Raw genomic sequence first — 19,048 nt, forward strand, 5'->3', positions numbered from 1 at the left:
GAAGGGCAATCAAGAAAAAGAAGTAATCAATATGCAGATCATACCCACTCAGCAGGAATTGATGCAGCAAGGACACAATGTCAATTTGCCATGCAGGTTGGTCTTAAGAGCTCTGTTAGAGGCTATTGATAGCAACGGCCCTAATTAGGTTTTGTAAATAAATGTTACTGAAAAAATCCGGTATCCAAAAATACAAGAGGAAAAAAAAATAATGAGGGAAATAAATTTGCTGAAATATCCTTCAGGCCTACATAATAAAGAATCACATTTTGATATTTCAGTTTTGCATGAGCCTTAACTGTTCTGAAATTTGGTGAGGTGGTAAATGCTACTGGCTGGAAATATGCTTCAGGTAACAGCCATTTATTATTTTGGATCATTTATGTATTTTTTAATGAAAAAGTTTTAGCAGGCACTATTAGTTTAACATGTACAACACAACAAGTGGTGTTAATTTTTACAAAGGGAGTGTAATTGTTATATTTGTTCTATTTTAAGCGATCATTTCACCTGTCTCAAGTCATTCACAGCACCAGAAACACAACATTTCTCCTTGTTTTCCTTATCTGTGGATAACTGCCCCCCTAAGAAGCATTCAGAAGGGCTCTGTTTAGTGCAGACATAGTACAGTAGAATGCCTAGAATGCCCCTCCAATCAGTCTTATCAGTCAGAGGTAGCTACTTCTTGCTTCTGTGTTTAAATCCAGAGTCGTTCCACCAGCATGGTGTTTTGCTCTTCTTACCCTAGAAGTAGTCAAATGCAGCACCCAAAGACTGCAAAACAGAGTCAGCTACATGGCTGGTGTGGTGTGAGGCTTGGTGCTGCAGGGTGAAGATCCAAGCCACTGAAGAAATGTAATTATCGCCCTGGAAATTCACTGTCCATCTTGTCTTACTGCTCTTAAATGGCTGGAATTACTTAACGAGAAGGGGAAGGCAGGTCAAAAATGCCTGCCATTTAACAGACACCACTGACCAGTGCATGAGATATCATTAAGAGTCAATCAAAAACCCTTGGATTAGAATCTAGCTTTCTACACGCATCCTTGTTAACCTCACAAGAACCATGCTGTGAATAATCATGTCTTTCTGGTTGTAAGAAGATCACTGTCTGCTCAGTCCCAGACCAGCTGCCCTTTGGCACATACCGAGTACGTGTTCATTTCTGCCACCTGCTGCTTGTGTTCAGAGCAGCCCTGGGAGGTGCAGAGTTAGGACAGAGCCTGCATCAGAGAAAGCAGAGGGGTAACTACAGGAGGAATCTTCTTGACATGCACAATGTCATTAGTTGAGGCACTCTCTATACTCTCTAATACTTCCTTTTTCTTCTCCTTTCTCCATAAGGATACCAGGGACATATAAAAGAAGCTCAAGGAAGCAAAATGATTCAAAATACAAATGGACTGCTGGCTCTGACAAATGGACTTGCTTTTAAGTAAAACCTGCCTGTGTATTTCACGCTTCTAATATCCACTGATTACTCAGCAGAGTTCAAATGAACTGCAGGCACTGCTGAAAATTACACTCGCTAGGAAATGTGTTCATCTTGCCATCTTTATTATACATCTCCAGGTCTAAAAACACCTGCTAGCAACCTCGTTGGCTTTGCCTCATCTAGATAATCAGAACCACCGTTTATAACAGGCTACCTGCTCTGACAGATCGGTTTTCCTTCTCTGGTTTTGAACAAGCAACATTTTATATACAGATATTAAAGTGGTGTGCAACATTCTTTGTCCTTAGAATCTCAGCAGTCAGAACTGGATGTGCTCCACGTCACAGTAACCACGCACTTGGGAAAGGCGGTGTTATAAAGAAGCCTGTCAAAGCAGAAACTAGCGTGTCTTCCACTTCTAAGGCCCAAACAGAAACAATAACTCTACTCAACTATCTTCAGTATTGAAAGTGGCAGTTGTGTGACAGCTCAGGAGAATAAAAGATGGCTTTGTGCAGGAAACTGATATCTGTACAATGATAAAACAAACAGACTATCATGGACTTAGTTTTCCTGAATCTGTACTTTCTTCTGAGAGTTCCAACAGTCATAAAAACTTACCGTCATCCTAAAATAAAAGAAAATTCTAAAAAAAACCCATGCAAACCACTATCTCATTTCAAACCACATTATGTAGTAAAGTTTTAGTGTGTGTTTCTGCAAAAGCAGACCTGAAATTAAGGTTCAAAATACTAATATATGATTAATAATGCCACCCTCCAAAGACTCGGTATCATCACTTCATAGAGACAATATAAACTGTGCAAATAAGCATTAAAGTAAGTTGCTTATTACTGTAGTCTAGAAAACAGGAAGAGAGTCAATAAAATAGTGAAAATTACACCTGCTGTGTTCAAATTCAATCTCAAGAGCCACTACCATATTGAAAAAGAAATAACAACCTCTGCATTTGCATTAGAACTGTGGGCATGATGCATCATGCCCCATCCATTGCTAGTCAGCCAAGACAAAATGGCAAAGTCCCCTTTATTAAGGGATATCCAATCCCATTAAAAACAAACAAACAAAAACATTCAGTGCAAATCTCGATGAGCTGAAAGCCTTAGACTTCCACACATTCTTCTACGTTTCCACACATTGCAAGCTACAGAACAGAAATGCTTTTTTACGCCTCACGTGAGGATGGACCTTGGCTTCCTTTTTCTCTTTTACCTCAGAAGAACTGAAGGATCCACAAAGAGGACACTGAAACTAAGTGCTGTGTTAAATACTCCAAGTTCTAATCCTGATTCTATCCCTGTAGGATATTTTTTCTTTCAATTTTCTGAAATCTGAGCAGAATGGAAGAGGTGTCAAAGCTTGTTTACCAAAGCCAGCATATCCGATTAAAAACCAGTAAGCAGTGATGCCTACAGAAGGTGATCCTCCAGGAGCATCAATCTGATAGGTAAATGTCAGCTTGTAATTGAAAGATCTGACTTCAAAGAATCCATCCCTGCTGATTTCCAGTCAAGTGAAAAAAAAGTACAAATCAACAGTTAACTTTGTAGGAAACGCACAGATGGATGCAGTAGATTTCCACATTGAACTTAACCCCTCTCTCTTATTCCTGTTCTCCACGCAAAAGAAAACCTTTGAACAATCTTTCAGCCCTGCAGGTTAAGGTGAGCTGGAGGATGACACAAATTGAAACAGTGAGCTATATCAGAGTCTGAACCATCCTAAATGTCCAGAGCACTTGTCAGCACAAGACACGCAGATCACAAGGAAAACAGCTACCAAACTCACACGTTTGTTAAGGAATGTCATCCACTGCTCCCTGTAAGTGAAGAAATTTCCTTCTCATCCACCCTGCTGTAAGCGATCAGACATGCTCTCCAGCCTGCAACTCTGGGAAACCGCAGCCCTACCGACTAACGTGTTAAATACCAGCCCTCAGGCGACAGCTTAAGTGAGGCCTTTCATGTCCTTTTATTCCATCTGTTTGTGTAGCTGTGAGCTCCGGGAAGCCGAACATGGAGATCTCCCTTCTTTCTGCTTGATCTCAGTGCCGGGGGAGTTCTTGCTCCCAGGGCTACCATGCCTCCGCTTTCTCTGGGTGTGAGAGGGAGGAGAGGAGGGTGGAGAAAGAGGCCGCTCACCAGCCCTTCTGTCCCCAGATGCCATTTTGTTAAGTTCTCTTCTTTCACCTACCGTATAATCAGCTCTACATCACAGCGCTCAAGACAGACTCTGAGACGGTGAATACTTCCACCGAGGCTGTATAATTGCTCTCAGATGGTTCAGAGCCCTGTGTGTACGCTATAACCAGCGCAAGAAGTTTCCAGAACAACAGATTCCAACTTTGGGGTTTGCTCTTTTTTTCATTTCTTTAAGCTGTTTTTAAAATAAAAGGGTATTGTACAGAGCTATAGACCCAATGGCTATTACAGATGATTGTATATCCAAGCCACGTGCAGAAACAAGGTGCTTCAAGACTCCCAATATACTCCTTTTTTTTTTTTTTAATGAATATTTTCCTGGCTATGGATGGTGTTTCCCATTGCCCTCCCAGCAGCATTTGCAAATCCTTTTTTTTCCCTGAAAGGGATTTGACTCAAATTTCAGATCCCATGAATAAATATAAAAATGACACTACTTCTCTGTAAAGTGAGTTTTGAAATAAGCTTAGATGGATGAAAAAACTTGTTTGGATATTCCTAACCGTTGGCTTATACCATTTTAACATGAATCAAATTCAAGAAGCTAAATTGATATAACTCAGGCTAAGCACGTTCAAGGATATCCATAAAGGAGTTATCCCAGTCAGAGTAAAGTAATTTAAAAGCTGATTTCAGTTGAAAAGATGTGATTTATAGTGGTAAAAACATGATCTCGGGAATACACATAGGGAAGGGCATTTTGTTCATGGAGCAGTGACTGGAATGGTTTTCTTTTTTCAGTAGTATTGCATGACAACACCATTCAGAGGTGTGCAGTATTCAAGGAAAATGGAAGGGTAAGAAGCAGAAGAAAAGAGCATCATAACACAGAATGAACAGTAATCTTATGCCTAACCCAGCTTTTTCTATACACCTGACTGACTTCTGTTGGTTTCAGTGGAAACATGGGCATACTAAAATCCATGCTTATTTGCTTGTCAGAATTGAAGAGTATTAAAAACAAGACTGTATGTGAATAGTGGGCAGTTTTCAAACCACTAGAACACACCAAGCACTTCTCTAGGCACGTAAAACTAACGTAAATCTCAACGCAGCAAGAGTCTCTTATGCCCTATACTTGTTATGAAAAATGTCAGAAACTGAAAGTTAAATATAACAGACAACTATGCTCACGCAGGCTGATTACGAGAGGGGCTTAAAAATGTTTATTTAATAAAAAGTTCGCTGTCAACACCTTTCATGCTATATGCTTGAATATCCTTGATTAGGGTTTGTGCAGCTGTGGTTTTCCTACTGAATTAATTTTGTAAATTCTGGTGAGATGATAGAACTTTTCCAGCTGTGTAATCATTAATTAACTTGGCTGCATCTGAGTGACTCCAACCTATACCTGTCTGTGAAATACTCAACTGTTTTATCTAACATCAACTTTGCCTTCTGCCTGGTGTTTCTTACTGAGTGAAAACATTTTTTTATTATTTTTTTTTAATTTTATTTTAAAAAAAAAAGGAAATTGAAAGTGCTGCAGGATGATTTGGTAGAATAACTTCTTGCCTTTCTCATACTTTTATAATTCTTACATGCAGGGAATGCTTTGAAGGATTTGGGAATAATGACTTTCTATGCTTTTATAAGACGCAAGTGCAGGAGGGCTGTAGCTCATGGCTGCAATTTCAAGTCTAAAAACAGCATTCAGGCTCTTTTGGGAATTTCAAATTGACAGGATACTGGAGACCAATAGCAGAAGTGAGCCAGAAGAGATTTAATTGGTCAATACCCGACTTCAAAATTTTGGAGAACACTCTTCAAAATACACATACCTTGTGTATTGTTATTTAAACCTGAGGAGAGCTTCCTAGTGTCTACTCTAGGGGTCCCAAATTCCAAAGGCATCATTTACTAGGCAATGTAATTGCTTCTTACTGAAAGAAAAATAATCCGTTCCTTAAGCTTTTCCTGAAGCCAGCTGGAAAGGGATGAAAGAAATTGGTCAATGCTAGATGTTCTCTGAGAGGTGAGCTACTTTAGGCCCCCAGATTTTAAGAATGAGTCAGAAGAAGCTGAACACATCATACCTCCTTTCAAATAAATTTACAGTACCTTGTATGCCCTCATCTACTTTCTTCTTCTTTAAGTCAAAACATACGTTATAAAACAGGAGCCATGGAGGCAAACTAGCAGGTTAAGCACTTAAGCTGCAAAATGAATTAGTCAGAATAATCTATTTCATTATTCCTCTCAATGCTAGCATGATAAGAGATGATTAGATGTTGCAAAGGGACAATTGAGAAAGACTTAAATTTGCAGCCTTCTGGTCAGAATTAGAATGGAGCAAGAGAGTGAACTCTCTGAGTGCTTTGACATCTCTAACTAGAGTCTTCTTGGAAAACTCATTTACATCTAATTAAGCAACACAATTTTGTTACCTTACTCATAGGCTGTTCCTTCTGTCTTTGCTATGAAAGCATCAGGCAAGTGTCCCATAATGATTCTGCTAAGGGTGGACATTTTGTCAGTAGGAATTACTGTCTAACCACTTTGCTCTAATGAGGTTTGACTCTTCACCAGCTTGCAATTAAGGACAATAGGCAATATTTATATTTCACAACTCCTGTTATGCCTCCATAGTGATGTGTGAGCCAGGACTCCAAACCAATACACGTATGGGTGAACTTCAGATAATTGTTAAATCTGTGATAAGGTCAGAGTTTATTTACGCATGAGAACGTTCATTAATGTAGTTTTGATTCAGATGGTACTTCGAATGAAACCAAAATTACATTTCAGAAGAAGCTCAAATCCTAGAACTAAATAATATCCCACTAGTATTGAAAAAAAAATAAAAACAATAAAAAGAACATCACTATAAAGAATGGAAAGAAAAGATGTCATTTTGCAATCACCAGACATCTGTAAGAAAATAATACACAGAGGGACGGACAAAAAAGAAAGTGTTCCATTTCAGAGAAGTATTGACTTAAAAACATATTCTCAATTCGCTTCAAAGTTGATGTTAAATATGTGATTAACTTTCTGCCCAGTCAGGGAAACACATCAGAGTATTGCTAAAGCACTTCTGACAGGAGCCTACAACAAGTAAATCAACCAACAATAAATATAAAAAGGTACTATTCCTAGAATAAGTCAGGTCATAATGAGAAGAGGAGCTTGCTCAGACTGTCTGAATTTGTTATTTGTCAGTGGATCTCCTCATTACTAAAAAAAAATTATGATTCTTCTGTTTTCTTTATTAGCATCTTTAATGTATAGATTCCCACGTTGAACTACCTGGGAAACGGAACCCAAAAAGACTACAATAAGGCCAAATATTTTTTCTTTGCAACACAGAGGTATACTGCCAAACTGAAAATTTCTTGAAGTTTCTTGAGGTATCCCATTAATTACAGAATTTTAATTATTTACCTGAGAGGACATTCCATGGCATGGATAAAGGATTGCTTTGTCATCCTCTTCAGCTCCCTGATCTAAGCAGTAGCCACTAGCTTTGCTGTTACGTACCTATAACCAAATCAGAAGGAAAACAGTTGTATTAGATGTTATTCTGTAAGATGCAAGTCCAATCTAGCCATCACTTAGTTGCAGTACAACTACTGACACAAATAACAGATAAAACCATTCTCATTTTCTCTGAGAAACATGTTCTTATTCTTCATGTATGTCAGGACTCCAATAATACAGTTGCTCCAAGAAAAGACAGCTTATTTGGTTGACCTGCTGTCTTTATAAAATTATTAACTTGGGTCAGTTTTATTTTCATCAATCATTTAAGGGTCAAAACCCCATTAAATTCACACTAAGAAACCCAGGCCAAATTTTGCTCCAAATTACCCTAGTGTAGAAATAAATTTTGGTGCTCTGTGCTGGAAACGTGACTTCACCAAACAGTATTAGAACTAACCTGCTGCTGTGTTGGCTTTTGCAAACTTTTACTTGCTTGTATTTTGTATATAAAAATAAAAAAAATGAAACAATTTTATTTGAATTGAGACTATAGTACCTTGCCACGTACAGAAATGACATACATTATTGTGAAAGGATACAGCAAGGATAAGCAGCACTGGAGTGCTTTCAGTGTATTTACAGATTGGGTTCAGCGAACCAACCAAGTCAAAAATTCATGCATCTTCCCAGACAAGCAGACAAGTCTATAAAACTGTGTTGGAGTTCTCATGAAATTACAAACCTTTCTTCCTCTTCAGGCTAGAAGTATTACACACATTTTGGACACAAAAATTTTACAGGTTTCTTAAACAAGAAATTATTTAGATGCACATTTTGGAACAGTCAACAGGTCAGTTTTAGTTTAGACTGTGAGCAATTTGTCTGGCCACTGTAATAACACAGAAATAGTTGCTTCATGAAGTGTCAGAAAAAATCAGTAAATAATCCTTTATATTATAGTGTATGAACATAGCAGGCGATCTGATGGGATAAGGGGGTTCACTAGCAGTTAAATTTCAGTAAGTTTATTTTATGACTCAGGTAGTATAGAGGCTAAAGAACATGAAGACAGCTTTATGACAGCTTTAAAAATGTGAATTGAGTCACTAGGAAATGTATTTTTACTATTGTTTCATTCTGTTTCATGTCTACTCGATACATCTATTTTCCTTAAACTCTTTAAAATTCAGAAACCTTTTCCTCTGGAAAAATAGCCATAAGAGAAAACATTTAATAGCAAGCTTGATATAATTTAGGATGAAGCATCCTTTTTTTTTTTTTTTTTTTTTTTTTTTTTTTTTTTTTCCATTATGGCCATGTAAGACAGGAAGGGAACTATGCCAATTTATACTAGCTAAAAAGCTTGTATGGCTCCATTTTATTATACATTCTAATGAATACATACCTGCATCGCTGAACTTCCTGTTGGACTCAATAACTTTGTTATGCAACCACTCAACAGAAACAAACTTCTTTTTAGAGCCCAGCTTTCTAACCTTCTGGTATAATTGACACAACATTGGCAGTACTGCCGATGTGCTTCTCAGTTAACAGCATTTTCAGAACTGACAGTTACTAATAGCCCCTGTTGAATTTACTAAATGTCTTTCCTTGGTTACTGCCAGGGATAGTTATATTAGGATGCAATAAAACTTGCACTTTATATCAATATCTGAAGTGCCTGACTTATTTTTATATGAAGTCAATCAACTGGAACAGAAAGGAGGAATGTCCATTTAGTTGTCTTGTGTTAAAATTTATTGCATTTGGATTTAATTGTAGTTCAAGCAGACAATTAAAACAGAATCTTAAAAACATTATGCAACAGGAGCGGTCCTAAAACTTTGCCCCATTTAACAGATGTAACCTATAGCACTTTTACCCTACAGGCATATGACAGACTTAAAAAATAATACAGAAGGCAAATCTGACTGCTTTAAAGATTTGGATCAAGCATACATGGCATTTTTGATTGGTTAACAGAAGAGAAAGAAATGATCCAGAAAGCTGAGATGAACCAAAACATCTACACATTTCCAACACATTTGGATTCCACATTTTATTAGGGTTAACTAACCTGTCCATTCAGCTATCTCAGAGAAGGTGTTCTAGGGTCTTACTCATTACTGATGCACAGGTGGAAATGAAAATCCAGATTCTGAGCACAAAGCAGAATTTTTTTTCTCTGACTCCTTTTTATGATAAAGATGTGCCAAATGGTAGCCTCAACTTCATCTGAACAGGAACATTTTTTTTATTTTTTTTTATTGCTAACAAGGAGGATTTGCAGAAATGAATTAACGAAGTGAATATAATCGTTCAAATAAGTTTGGCAAAACCTGAAATGGGTTTCTTTACTAAAAATAATTCAGTAAATTTAACAGTTCTTATCAGCAGCAATTATTTCAGCTCTCTTGACTGATGATGTTTTGTTCATGTCTGTGGCATCCTATTTGGGAAAATATGACCTCAAATTCATGTTCTCAGAGCTGCTCTATTTTAAAATGAAAGCCAAGGTGGTTGCACATTATTGTTAGTGAGAATGATTTCATCTGATACATCCCAATGGGAGGGACAATGCTTCTCAAAGCCACACTTCCCAGCGTTGATTAAAAGTAGGTGAGAGCATTTGTGTTGCTACTACCATGCTGACTTGAAATTGCTCTGTACATCCTGATACCCACCACTAAGATGAAAGGATTTCTGTAATGCAGCCACGATGTATTTTCAAAGACATACAGTACCTCTCCATAAGTGACTGTATTATTATAAACCCTCATTTCAGGATAGACGTTCTCCAAGTACCACTTAAAACTCCGGCACTGCAGTCTCTGTCGTAGAGCTATTCTTTCAGAAACATCTCCAAAATCAACTCCTGGGTTCTACAAAGTGGAAAGAGAATAAAGAAATGTCACCACATTGACTTTACAGTTGTTTTCTTTACCGAAACCAAATTGGAGTTCAATTGTATACCAAGCTGCATTTCCCTCTGTACTTGCTCTTTTGTAAGTAGCAGCTCATCAAACAGCTGCTGCTGAGAGTAGACAATAAATATTAATGAAAGTCAGTGGAAAAAGGATAACAAACAAGCAAAAAAAAAAAGTCCAAAACAAAACATAAATCTAACTAAAAAACCAGTATGAATGTTGTGAAAATACAACAATTCTAAGTGTTTGCAATCAAACCTGTACTCCTTTGCTTCCAGATTCATCAGGATTTTAGCTCTAATTCTGATCTAAGAGACAGCAGCTTGATCATCGTTTACTCTAGTAACAGTCCTGGCTATTCGCTAATGTAAATGAGAACAAAACAGACCTGTTAAAACTTTGAGGCAGAGTTGCTCAAAAAGTCATTAAGCTCCATTAAGCATTTGCATAGACCAACATTCAATTTTTATAGGAACTGGTGCTCGTTTGCAGACTTAAGCTATAAAATGCAGTTAAACTCAAAACCTTTGCAATTCTATTTCAGAATTTAATTCATGTTTGAATAAAAAGTTCCAGGAAAAACATAGGCTGAAAGAATCAAATCAATACGATCAAAACCAGCCATTTCAGAAAGGCCAGGTCAGTTACTGTCTAGATGTAAGCCAGCATAAATTATCATAGTTCAACTTCCAGACAAGAACTTACCTCTTCTAATTTGTTTTTCCAGCATTATAAGAATCAAATGGACTGAAACTGGGGATCTATCTTAAGTGCCTCATACAGAAATCTTTCTGGAGGAAATGTGTGTTTTACAAATTATGTCTAATGCAGGGTTACAAGACAGCAGGAAATCTTAGCTTGGGGTTTATTAGAATCCCCAACAGATGCCTTGTTTTCAGGAGAGAATACAAGTGTAATACTGAACAGGTTTTTCCATTTGCCACATAAAGAGATTGCTGTGCTCACTGCTTCTTGCTGATGCGTACTTTGTCATGAGCTCTCTACGTAGCATCCATTCAAATGAATGTTAATTTACATTCTACTTTGGGCTACACGGAAGGACAGCAATTCTCAGAAGCACTCAGTACAAGAAATCATTCAATATAAGATTTCTTTATAATAAAAATTACCAAGGAATAGATCATAAGTAGGGGTGTACAAAACTACAGGTAAACTACAGGAAAGCTATGCTGACCTGTTGATGAAGAGGGGGTATGGGAACACAACTTTTCTGATATGTCCAATGATCATCCGCAAATCAGGATACACATTATGCACAGATCCTCAGTAACTTAGAAGGGAGCCAAATGTGGAAAAGATGGTGTGAGTTATGAAATGGTTAATTTGGATGGGTTTTGGTATGCTGCAACACATGTATTTTACTCGTCTCCCTTCATCCCTATTCCACAATGAAGGAATACAACACCTTTTTTACTGGGCTATTTCTACAAATCACAAGAGCAGCAAATTGAGCAGCTATGAAAATGCTGTGCTTACTTCTGTACTAGCTGAAGTCATCAAGTCTGGGTTACTGTGTGATGGTTCAGAAATGAGATGCCCACAGGATTTAGTATGCAGGGACATTCTTTTTAGCCAGGCAGAAAGGTTTTTAGTTCTCTTGTAGAAGGTTTTTCTTATGGCTTAGACCAGTAAAATACTTGAATCATCGAGATTGAATACTACAGTAGAATAACTATGAACAGTAACGTGCTAGCTTCCTTTTCCTGAGAGCTAATGGGGTTATTTTTATGTTGTACATTTTATCAATCAGTTTATTTTATGGAAAGTAAATTTTAATGTTCAATATTTCTGCTGATTTTATGCCATTTAATGTAGATGTGCCTATTTTTTTTAAAGCACTGTTGTATAGCGCAGTGCATAAAACTGCATCAATAAGAAATCTCAGAGAGATTAAAGGAAATCATGTTTTGGTGTAAATGCTTATTTAAATGTCTTTTCTATTCTCAGAATTTGTTTGCAGAAAGCATCAAGTAAACATATTTACCAAGATTACTTCTTTTTCATCTTCCTGTTAGAAAGTTACCATTTGTTCAAATGGATGCAGACACGGCCAAAATGTCCCTAAAAGCTTAAATGAACACTTCTTTGTCTTCCTTCTACTATCCTGGAAGTCTTGTGTGGGAAAGAAGTTAGGCAGTATTGCCTTGTTAAGGGAAAATAATTCTCTGCAATTACCTGTCATGCCGGAAGTAGCAACCAAAACACACCTTCAGAGATCTAACTTTCACCACAATACAGAATGTCCAATACTGAACAACAGTAAGTAAAACTCAAGTCTCTGAGTATCTAACATATTCAGGCATCACGTACAGAAAAAGAGAAAAATTGCTCCTTTAGATATATATATGTTTTTAAAAACACAACAGAAATTAATAAAAATTGGATTTGATATATTACCTAGGTATCAGAGCACAAGTAGGTATTTAGGACAAAACTAAATCTGGTGAAGTCTTTGCCAAGACTCCCACCACTTTGTTGGACTCTGGGTGGTAACTGTGAATGTTCACAAAGACACAGCTGGACTGGCATACTTTCCTGCGCAGGTAGGAGCATTGCCTGCTTCCATTTACTTCAAACCAATCATCTTTGGCCAAATCCCTCATATAAGGGTTAACTTTTTAGTTAAGTTATCACTAGTCACAGAACAGAGTACGCTTCCCTTCAGCTGCTCTCCCTATGCCCCTCCACATGAATAATTTGGATACAAATACCACTGAAGGATACAACAGCAATCAGCTTCCACCTGACTGTGATATAACATGTATCTCTTCTCTTGAAGAATTATGCTCAGTGGAGATGCAGCATGTGATATACTTACAGAATCAAGTAATAAATTGAACCTACAGTTTATATAATATTTAGATTACATAGATTACTAGAGGTCCCCACACACAATCTAGAATTCATACACACAGCAAGAAGCAGGATGCATCCACATTGCCACTCTCAGCCAGTAGACAATAAAGCTAGTTAACATGTGATTCTTTTATCACATACTTTGTTTTTTATGCTGGTGAGGTTCACTGAGCCTCATGATGAATCATGATATTTATTTATGGACAATTCTCCAGTCCTCACCACTGTAGCATATGAACACCTCCAAGTTTAATGGCATCCTAAATTAATGACTTCTTCTGAGGAAGTGCATAAACCTGAAACATCGTGCTCCAGTTAAATTATAAGTCTGTGTCACTGCTCCTGAGCATACAACAAAACTTACACAGAGGAAGCAAGTTTATGACAGAGCTCTGTACTGAGCATTCACCAGCTCAGAACTCTTCCTTCAGTTTTTTGAGTGCTGTATATGATTGCAGTAATATCCTTCACCTCTAAGAGCTAAGTAGGAACAAGTATCCACACTTCTGCCTTTGTTCAGGAGACAGCATGGCCTGTACTTACTGCCATGGGGATGTTCCATGCCATGTAAACATGCGACTTGAAGTCATCCATCCAGACCTCAGCAGCCCGCAGGGCATTGCGCTTTGCATAGTAATCGATGTCATTGTTGTAGGGTTTCTTTGTGCGTTCGATGTGTGCCACACGAGAACAGGGTAACACCTCCATGCTTCCTCCACATTGCCAGACCTGGGAGAGTTTGAGGAAAGTCAACTGAATGATTTTTTATTTTATTTTTTTAAGGTGATGTGACTGCTTCTTTTGAGATGATGTACATACGTTGTTCTCTAGTTGGAGATGGGTACTACTGAATAATGACTGCCTGACTTACCTGCTGTGAGGGTGAAACCCTTCCTGCCCTGAATTGACAAAAATGAGTACAAGGGGTGAATACTGCTGGCTGTGTTAGGTACAAAGATGTAGTTGTCATAAATACCCAAGTCCTTCCCCATAACATCACTGTTCTTGGAACCATTAGGAAGAAGACAAATTGCAAGGTGGTAACCTGTACCATACAGACTAGTTTAACCTTGTTCTCGTTAGTGAAAATTCAACAAAAATCATTTGTATCACCTGGCTGTGTTTGCTCCTGTATGAGGGTTACTGTATCAGCTCTCCAAACCAACTAACAAACTGTCAATATCTTAAATGTGACTGCCATAAAAACCTAATGTTACATACTTAGCATACATTAGCATCTTAGGTGACCTATTCCACCCCACAGCCTTTTATGACAGGATTTGAACATTGACTTTAGGAAGGAAAAGGAAACACTATCTACATGCACAACACCAACAGATAGAAGCACGGAAACATACTTACATCCTCATTATAGAAACAGACTTGGATTGTGAGACGGTTATAATTATTATTCTAACCTAGCCCCTGCAGGCTTCACTGCTTTTCAGCACAGCAGTTCTCCTTCACAAACACACTTTGCCCTGCCTTCCTCAATAAGAAACACACTCTGACTTACCACATTAGCACAGGATGTCCCATGGAAACTTTATCCAAGAATATGACATGAGCATCAGCACAGAATGTTTTGCTAAAACCATTAACCTAAATGTGTCAATTTAGCAACAGAGGTCACTGCCACACTTGGCAGTGGACGTGAGGACAGCAAACATATTGCCTACCCTGTGCTTTGTGATGCCTGGCTCTCAGCTTTGAAGAGGAGCATGCAACAATGCAACAGTGAGGCTGGCTTCTTGCTCTCCTTCCCAGGCGGGGAGAAACCTCCCTGGTGCAGCTAACCCCAGGTTGAAGAGGACAGATAAAAGTGGCCAAGTGGAGACTGTACCACCTTTCTGGACACTGCTGTACAAACATGGGGTAGTTTTTTCTTGTTGATTATTTACTCTCTGACCCCCATAGTGGGAAACACGGAGGAGCTGTCTCTAAGAATCAGTGAGGTTTGGAGTCACGCAGGGTCAGTGACGTTTGTGGTTCAATGCCCTCAGGTCTGCACCTAGTACTATTGCCTAGTTGAAATAAATAAAAGATATTAAAATATAAGAAATGATCCCCTGTTTTACAAGGCTGCCTTTTACTCAGCATAAGAGCCCATTTCCAGACCAAATGTGCTCCAGAACAAAAACCTGGGGCAGTTCTGCAGCTAACCTGCCTTCTCAGGGACAAAGATAAATTGCTTGGGAAGTGGCAGATAAAATCATCTCCTCCAGTTTTTTTTTTTTAATACATTGTTATATAATACTTATTTGCTGCTTTCTGAGCAGTCCTGTAGTCAATCATTGGCCACAGGAATTTGCATTTGATAAATGAAATACGCCAAAAAACACACTGCTCATAAATTTGGACTGGCATATGCTGAGGGTTTCCAGTGCAAAGGGAAAGTGCTAAGAAAAAGAAAGAAAATAATTTATTTTCATGATCAGAAGGGTAGATGAGCAGTACACTTCAGTATACTCCTTTTGCCCAACCCATCCTGGCAGTCAGCTATTTAATGCACAGCACATTTTTCTTTCTCTTGATATGGTTAATGACCTTGTAATTTTTATTTATGTATTTTGGTACCAAGGGCAAATACATTATCTGAGCAATGGATTTATTACCTTCAAATGCTGGTGCTCATGCAAACCTGAAAAGGAAAAGGTACTAAACTGCAACATTAAAGGAAACAGTTTAGCTCATCTGTAAATTCAACACAAATAGTTATTTACTAGTGATTAATTCTCCCCATATGAAATCCACAGGGAACTCAGACACCTGGCTTTGAAGAAAACAGGGAGGAGAAAAAAAAAAAAGACAGCAGCAGCAGCCTCAGGCCAGATAATGCTCCCACTGTCAGCCAGGACCTGCGGTGCTCAGCAGGCAGCGTGAATTTGCACTGTGGCGCGACCACCCCATCTGCAGCCAGCTGGATTGCTTACATTTACATTCAGCCACCTCTTTCCTGTACCTTCCAGCCCCATTTTGCTCTTTAAAGAGAAAATATGTTAAAGAGAGAAAAGGAAGGAAACAGCCTCTATCAAAGGAGACAGATAGGAAATATTCAAGGAAACTCTGCCTCCTGTGACAATGCTCATTCACCCTGGATAACTGCTTCTTTTTCCTGGGGATGCCTAACTTCTCTTTTAGCACAAGTGGGAAGCGTTTCCCTGGTAAGGATGTGATGTCCAATGCTAGAGAAAGAGAACTGGAGATAAAGCACATGGGGCGAGGAGGCCGTTAGATACCTGTGTTACACCAGGTGGACATCGTTGTGCCACCATTTATCTGCATTCCAGATGAACACCACAGCTGCTTGACTACGGGTCATTTCCAGCCAAAGGAGGTCTCCTGTTTCACTCCCTGAGGTTGGCTGCCGTCCAGCGGGGCATGGACGTGACTGTCGCCTCATCCATTTCAGTGCACAGTTAAGTAAAGAGCAAAGCTTTTCTCCTCTCCCTTTCAATCCCAATGATTCATCTCACACAAAATAAAAGAGTTTCAGTAGTAAAACCACATACATGCACCCAAAACTGGCCAAGATCTCGGTAGTTTACAGTAGTCACATAAGATTTAGGTGAAGGCTCAGGTCTTGTGTCTTAATCAAGAGGATGAGGAGCGCTACCCTGCTGGTTATGGAATTGAAAGATATGCATGATTCGGAAAGCCATTGCCTGTCTGCTCTGACTAAAAGAAGTCTTTGAAATATGATGAAAGATGAAAGGATGGAGAAGGTTTTACTGTGTAAAACAGATGAGAGAGAGGTGAGTTGGCAGTTGCCCCTGAACCTGGTTGATTCTCCTGCTCTTTTCATTCCCCAAACTGTATTGAACAACCCATTTTTAACAGTATTAACCCATTTCTCTCCACATCTAATTGAGAAATTATGTCAAAAAATAATGACATGCATTTATACAACATTTATCAAACAGAGTTCTTAAAGTGCTTTACTGTGTGAAGCAAACCTGCAGACACTTCAAACCCACACCTGAGGTAACCACTAATCCTCAGTGAAACGCTCAGCTTACAGATGATCAGGATCTCATCTTCGCAGCTGCCAAAAAGTCCAAGCTTGATGCCTCTGGCATCAATAATGTAGAGCTGAGCTTTTCTTGCTACCTTTTGATATGAAGCATTTTTGAAACAAAAACATCTATGGGAGAGATGGTTACATATGAGAGCTTCACTCCTACCCGACTGGTGGTGAGAGACAGGTAAAGCAGCAAAGGGAATTTATTTTTACCCATGAGCATAAAATGATGCCCAAATCCCCCGAATCACATTTCAGGCAGTCAGAGACAAACTTCCATATCTTTGGCTATCTTCTGCGGTAAGAGTACTCCCTAACTCTAATATTGACTTGACAGCATTAATTACATATATGCGTTTCAAGGTTCATTTACTGAGAATGTGGGAGTCAAACGGTCTCTCTGAGCCTCTCCCTGCAGGGGTGCAACATCACTGAAAGGCAAACTCAGCCTTTTGATCCCCAAGGAGAGGCAAATCCCTAACAGTAAGCTTTGTTTCTGGCATTGCACTCATCAAACCTTTATTCTAGGCAAACAGCAGAGGCTGCACTGAAAGTAAGGTAGATACAGGCTCAGAAGATGCCCCAGGAACAGGGCAACAGCTCCAGCTGATGAGCAGCAAGAGCAGAGAAGCCAATGGGCTTCTACTTCGTGTGCTTCTCTGCTCAGTGCAGCTGCCGCAGCCCAGGGATTTGGCTTTTCCTCCACGAGCATCACACTGTGCAACATTTTAAGACATGATCAAGTAATTCCAAGAGACACTCAATTTATTTGCTAATTGTACTTAATTTCAGCATTGCTCTTTAGGCTGCTATAAACAAAATTGATAGCAATATAAATGTTACCATAGCTGTGTTACCTTAGCATTTTTACTGCTAATTATCTCAATCAACTTTTCTATAAACAGACATATTAAGTATTAAGAAGAATAAGTACCCACATCAGGGATGAATTACACATGGAATGATAATGTTTGTGGTTTGTGCTACAATGATTTACCTACGCTAATTATTAGCTATTCCTGTGCACCTGAGATATGGCTGTCCTACAATATAAGCATTGTACTATACCTATATTGTACATTATAAAATAAAATAGTCAGAAATTATATTGTATTTGTCAAAGAAAAACCAAGATGAGACCATAACTTGTTTACCATGACCTAAAGCTATGTATCACCAAAGTTCTGCAAATGAAGGTCAGGGACATGATTTTAAAAGGCTAATAGATCCCTATGTCTGAATTGTTGCCAAACAAGAAGAAACTTTCTGAGAAAGTAGATTTTTCCATTTTTACTTCCTGATGAAGGTCCAAAGTATAAATTTTTGTGAGGTTAAAAAAGAAAAAAAATCAGCTTCCGAAAAACTCAGAAAAGTTCTTAAAATAACTTCATCCAAAATATTTAAAAAAATTTAACGACATCCAAAAAAAGGAAGGGCAAAGAGGAAAAAAAAAAAAAAAAAAAAGGGAGAAAAACACTTTTGACAAAAACCAGGCATTTTGGGAATGAAAGTAGGAGGTGAGAAAGTGCAATGTAAAATTCCTTCAAAACGATTGGCCCTTTTGGTCACAAAACAGTTTCAAATAAAAAACAACAACAACAAAAACACAAAAACAAACAAACAAAAAAACAAACAAATAAAAAAAACACACACCCAAAAGCCTGGCAGCCTGGTCACCATTGACGCAGGATGTACAGCTGAGGGACTGCTGGGACAATCAGTTCCTGTCATGGCAATACACAGAGAGCACAGTGCTGGCACAGCTGGCAGCCCTGCCTGTCAGACATTTGCACTAGTGCCACGTCTGCCCGGCGGATGTCAGAGCTCACCACCACCACGGGGTTTAATGCTCAGCTGAGCCATCTGCAAGGCCCTCACTGATTGCAGGGAGGGCTCTAACTCTCCTTGGAGTTAGTCCCCTGTAAACTGAAAAGAACCCCACGTTACCTTCAGCCATTTATATATATATATAAAAATATATAAATATTCTATTTATTTATTTATTTTTATGAAAATGTGTGTTTACCAACTAATGACTCATTACTTCCAAAAATGGCAACAAAATTCCAATATTCTGTGGCCATTCCTGTGTGTGCTTTTAGGAGACAAGGTAAGTGCAAACTACAAGCAATTAATGGTAGAG

At 38.5% G+C, this 19,048-nt stretch overlaps 1 protein-coding gene across 8 annotated transcripts in view; it reads right to left on the bottom strand.

Annotated features, from left to right (window-relative positions):
* GALNT9 (polypeptide N-acetylgalactosaminyltransferase 9) overlaps positions 1–19,048 on the bottom strand; it is a 432,488-nt gene that overhangs the window by 1,265 nt on the left and 412,175 nt on the right. For all 8 annotated transcript variants that reach the window (XM_084491673.1, XM_084491674.1, XM_084491675.1 and 5 more), the window contains 3 exons: positions 13,428–13,613; positions 9,825–9,962; positions 7,042–7,137 (listed from right to left, as the gene is read on the bottom strand). In XM_084491673.1, the coding sequence (XP_084347799.1) occupies positions 7,042–7,137; positions 9,825–9,962; positions 13,428–13,613 (420 nt within the window). The remainder of the gene's footprint in view (positions 1–7,041; positions 7,138–9,824; positions 9,963–13,427; positions 13,614–19,048) is intronic.

This window comes from Aythya ferina, assembly GCF_964211825.1.
Source record: "Aythya ferina genome assembly, chromosome: 17".
NCBI classification, from domain to species: Eukaryota; Metazoa; Chordata; class Aves; order Anseriformes; family Anatidae; genus Aythya; species Aythya ferina.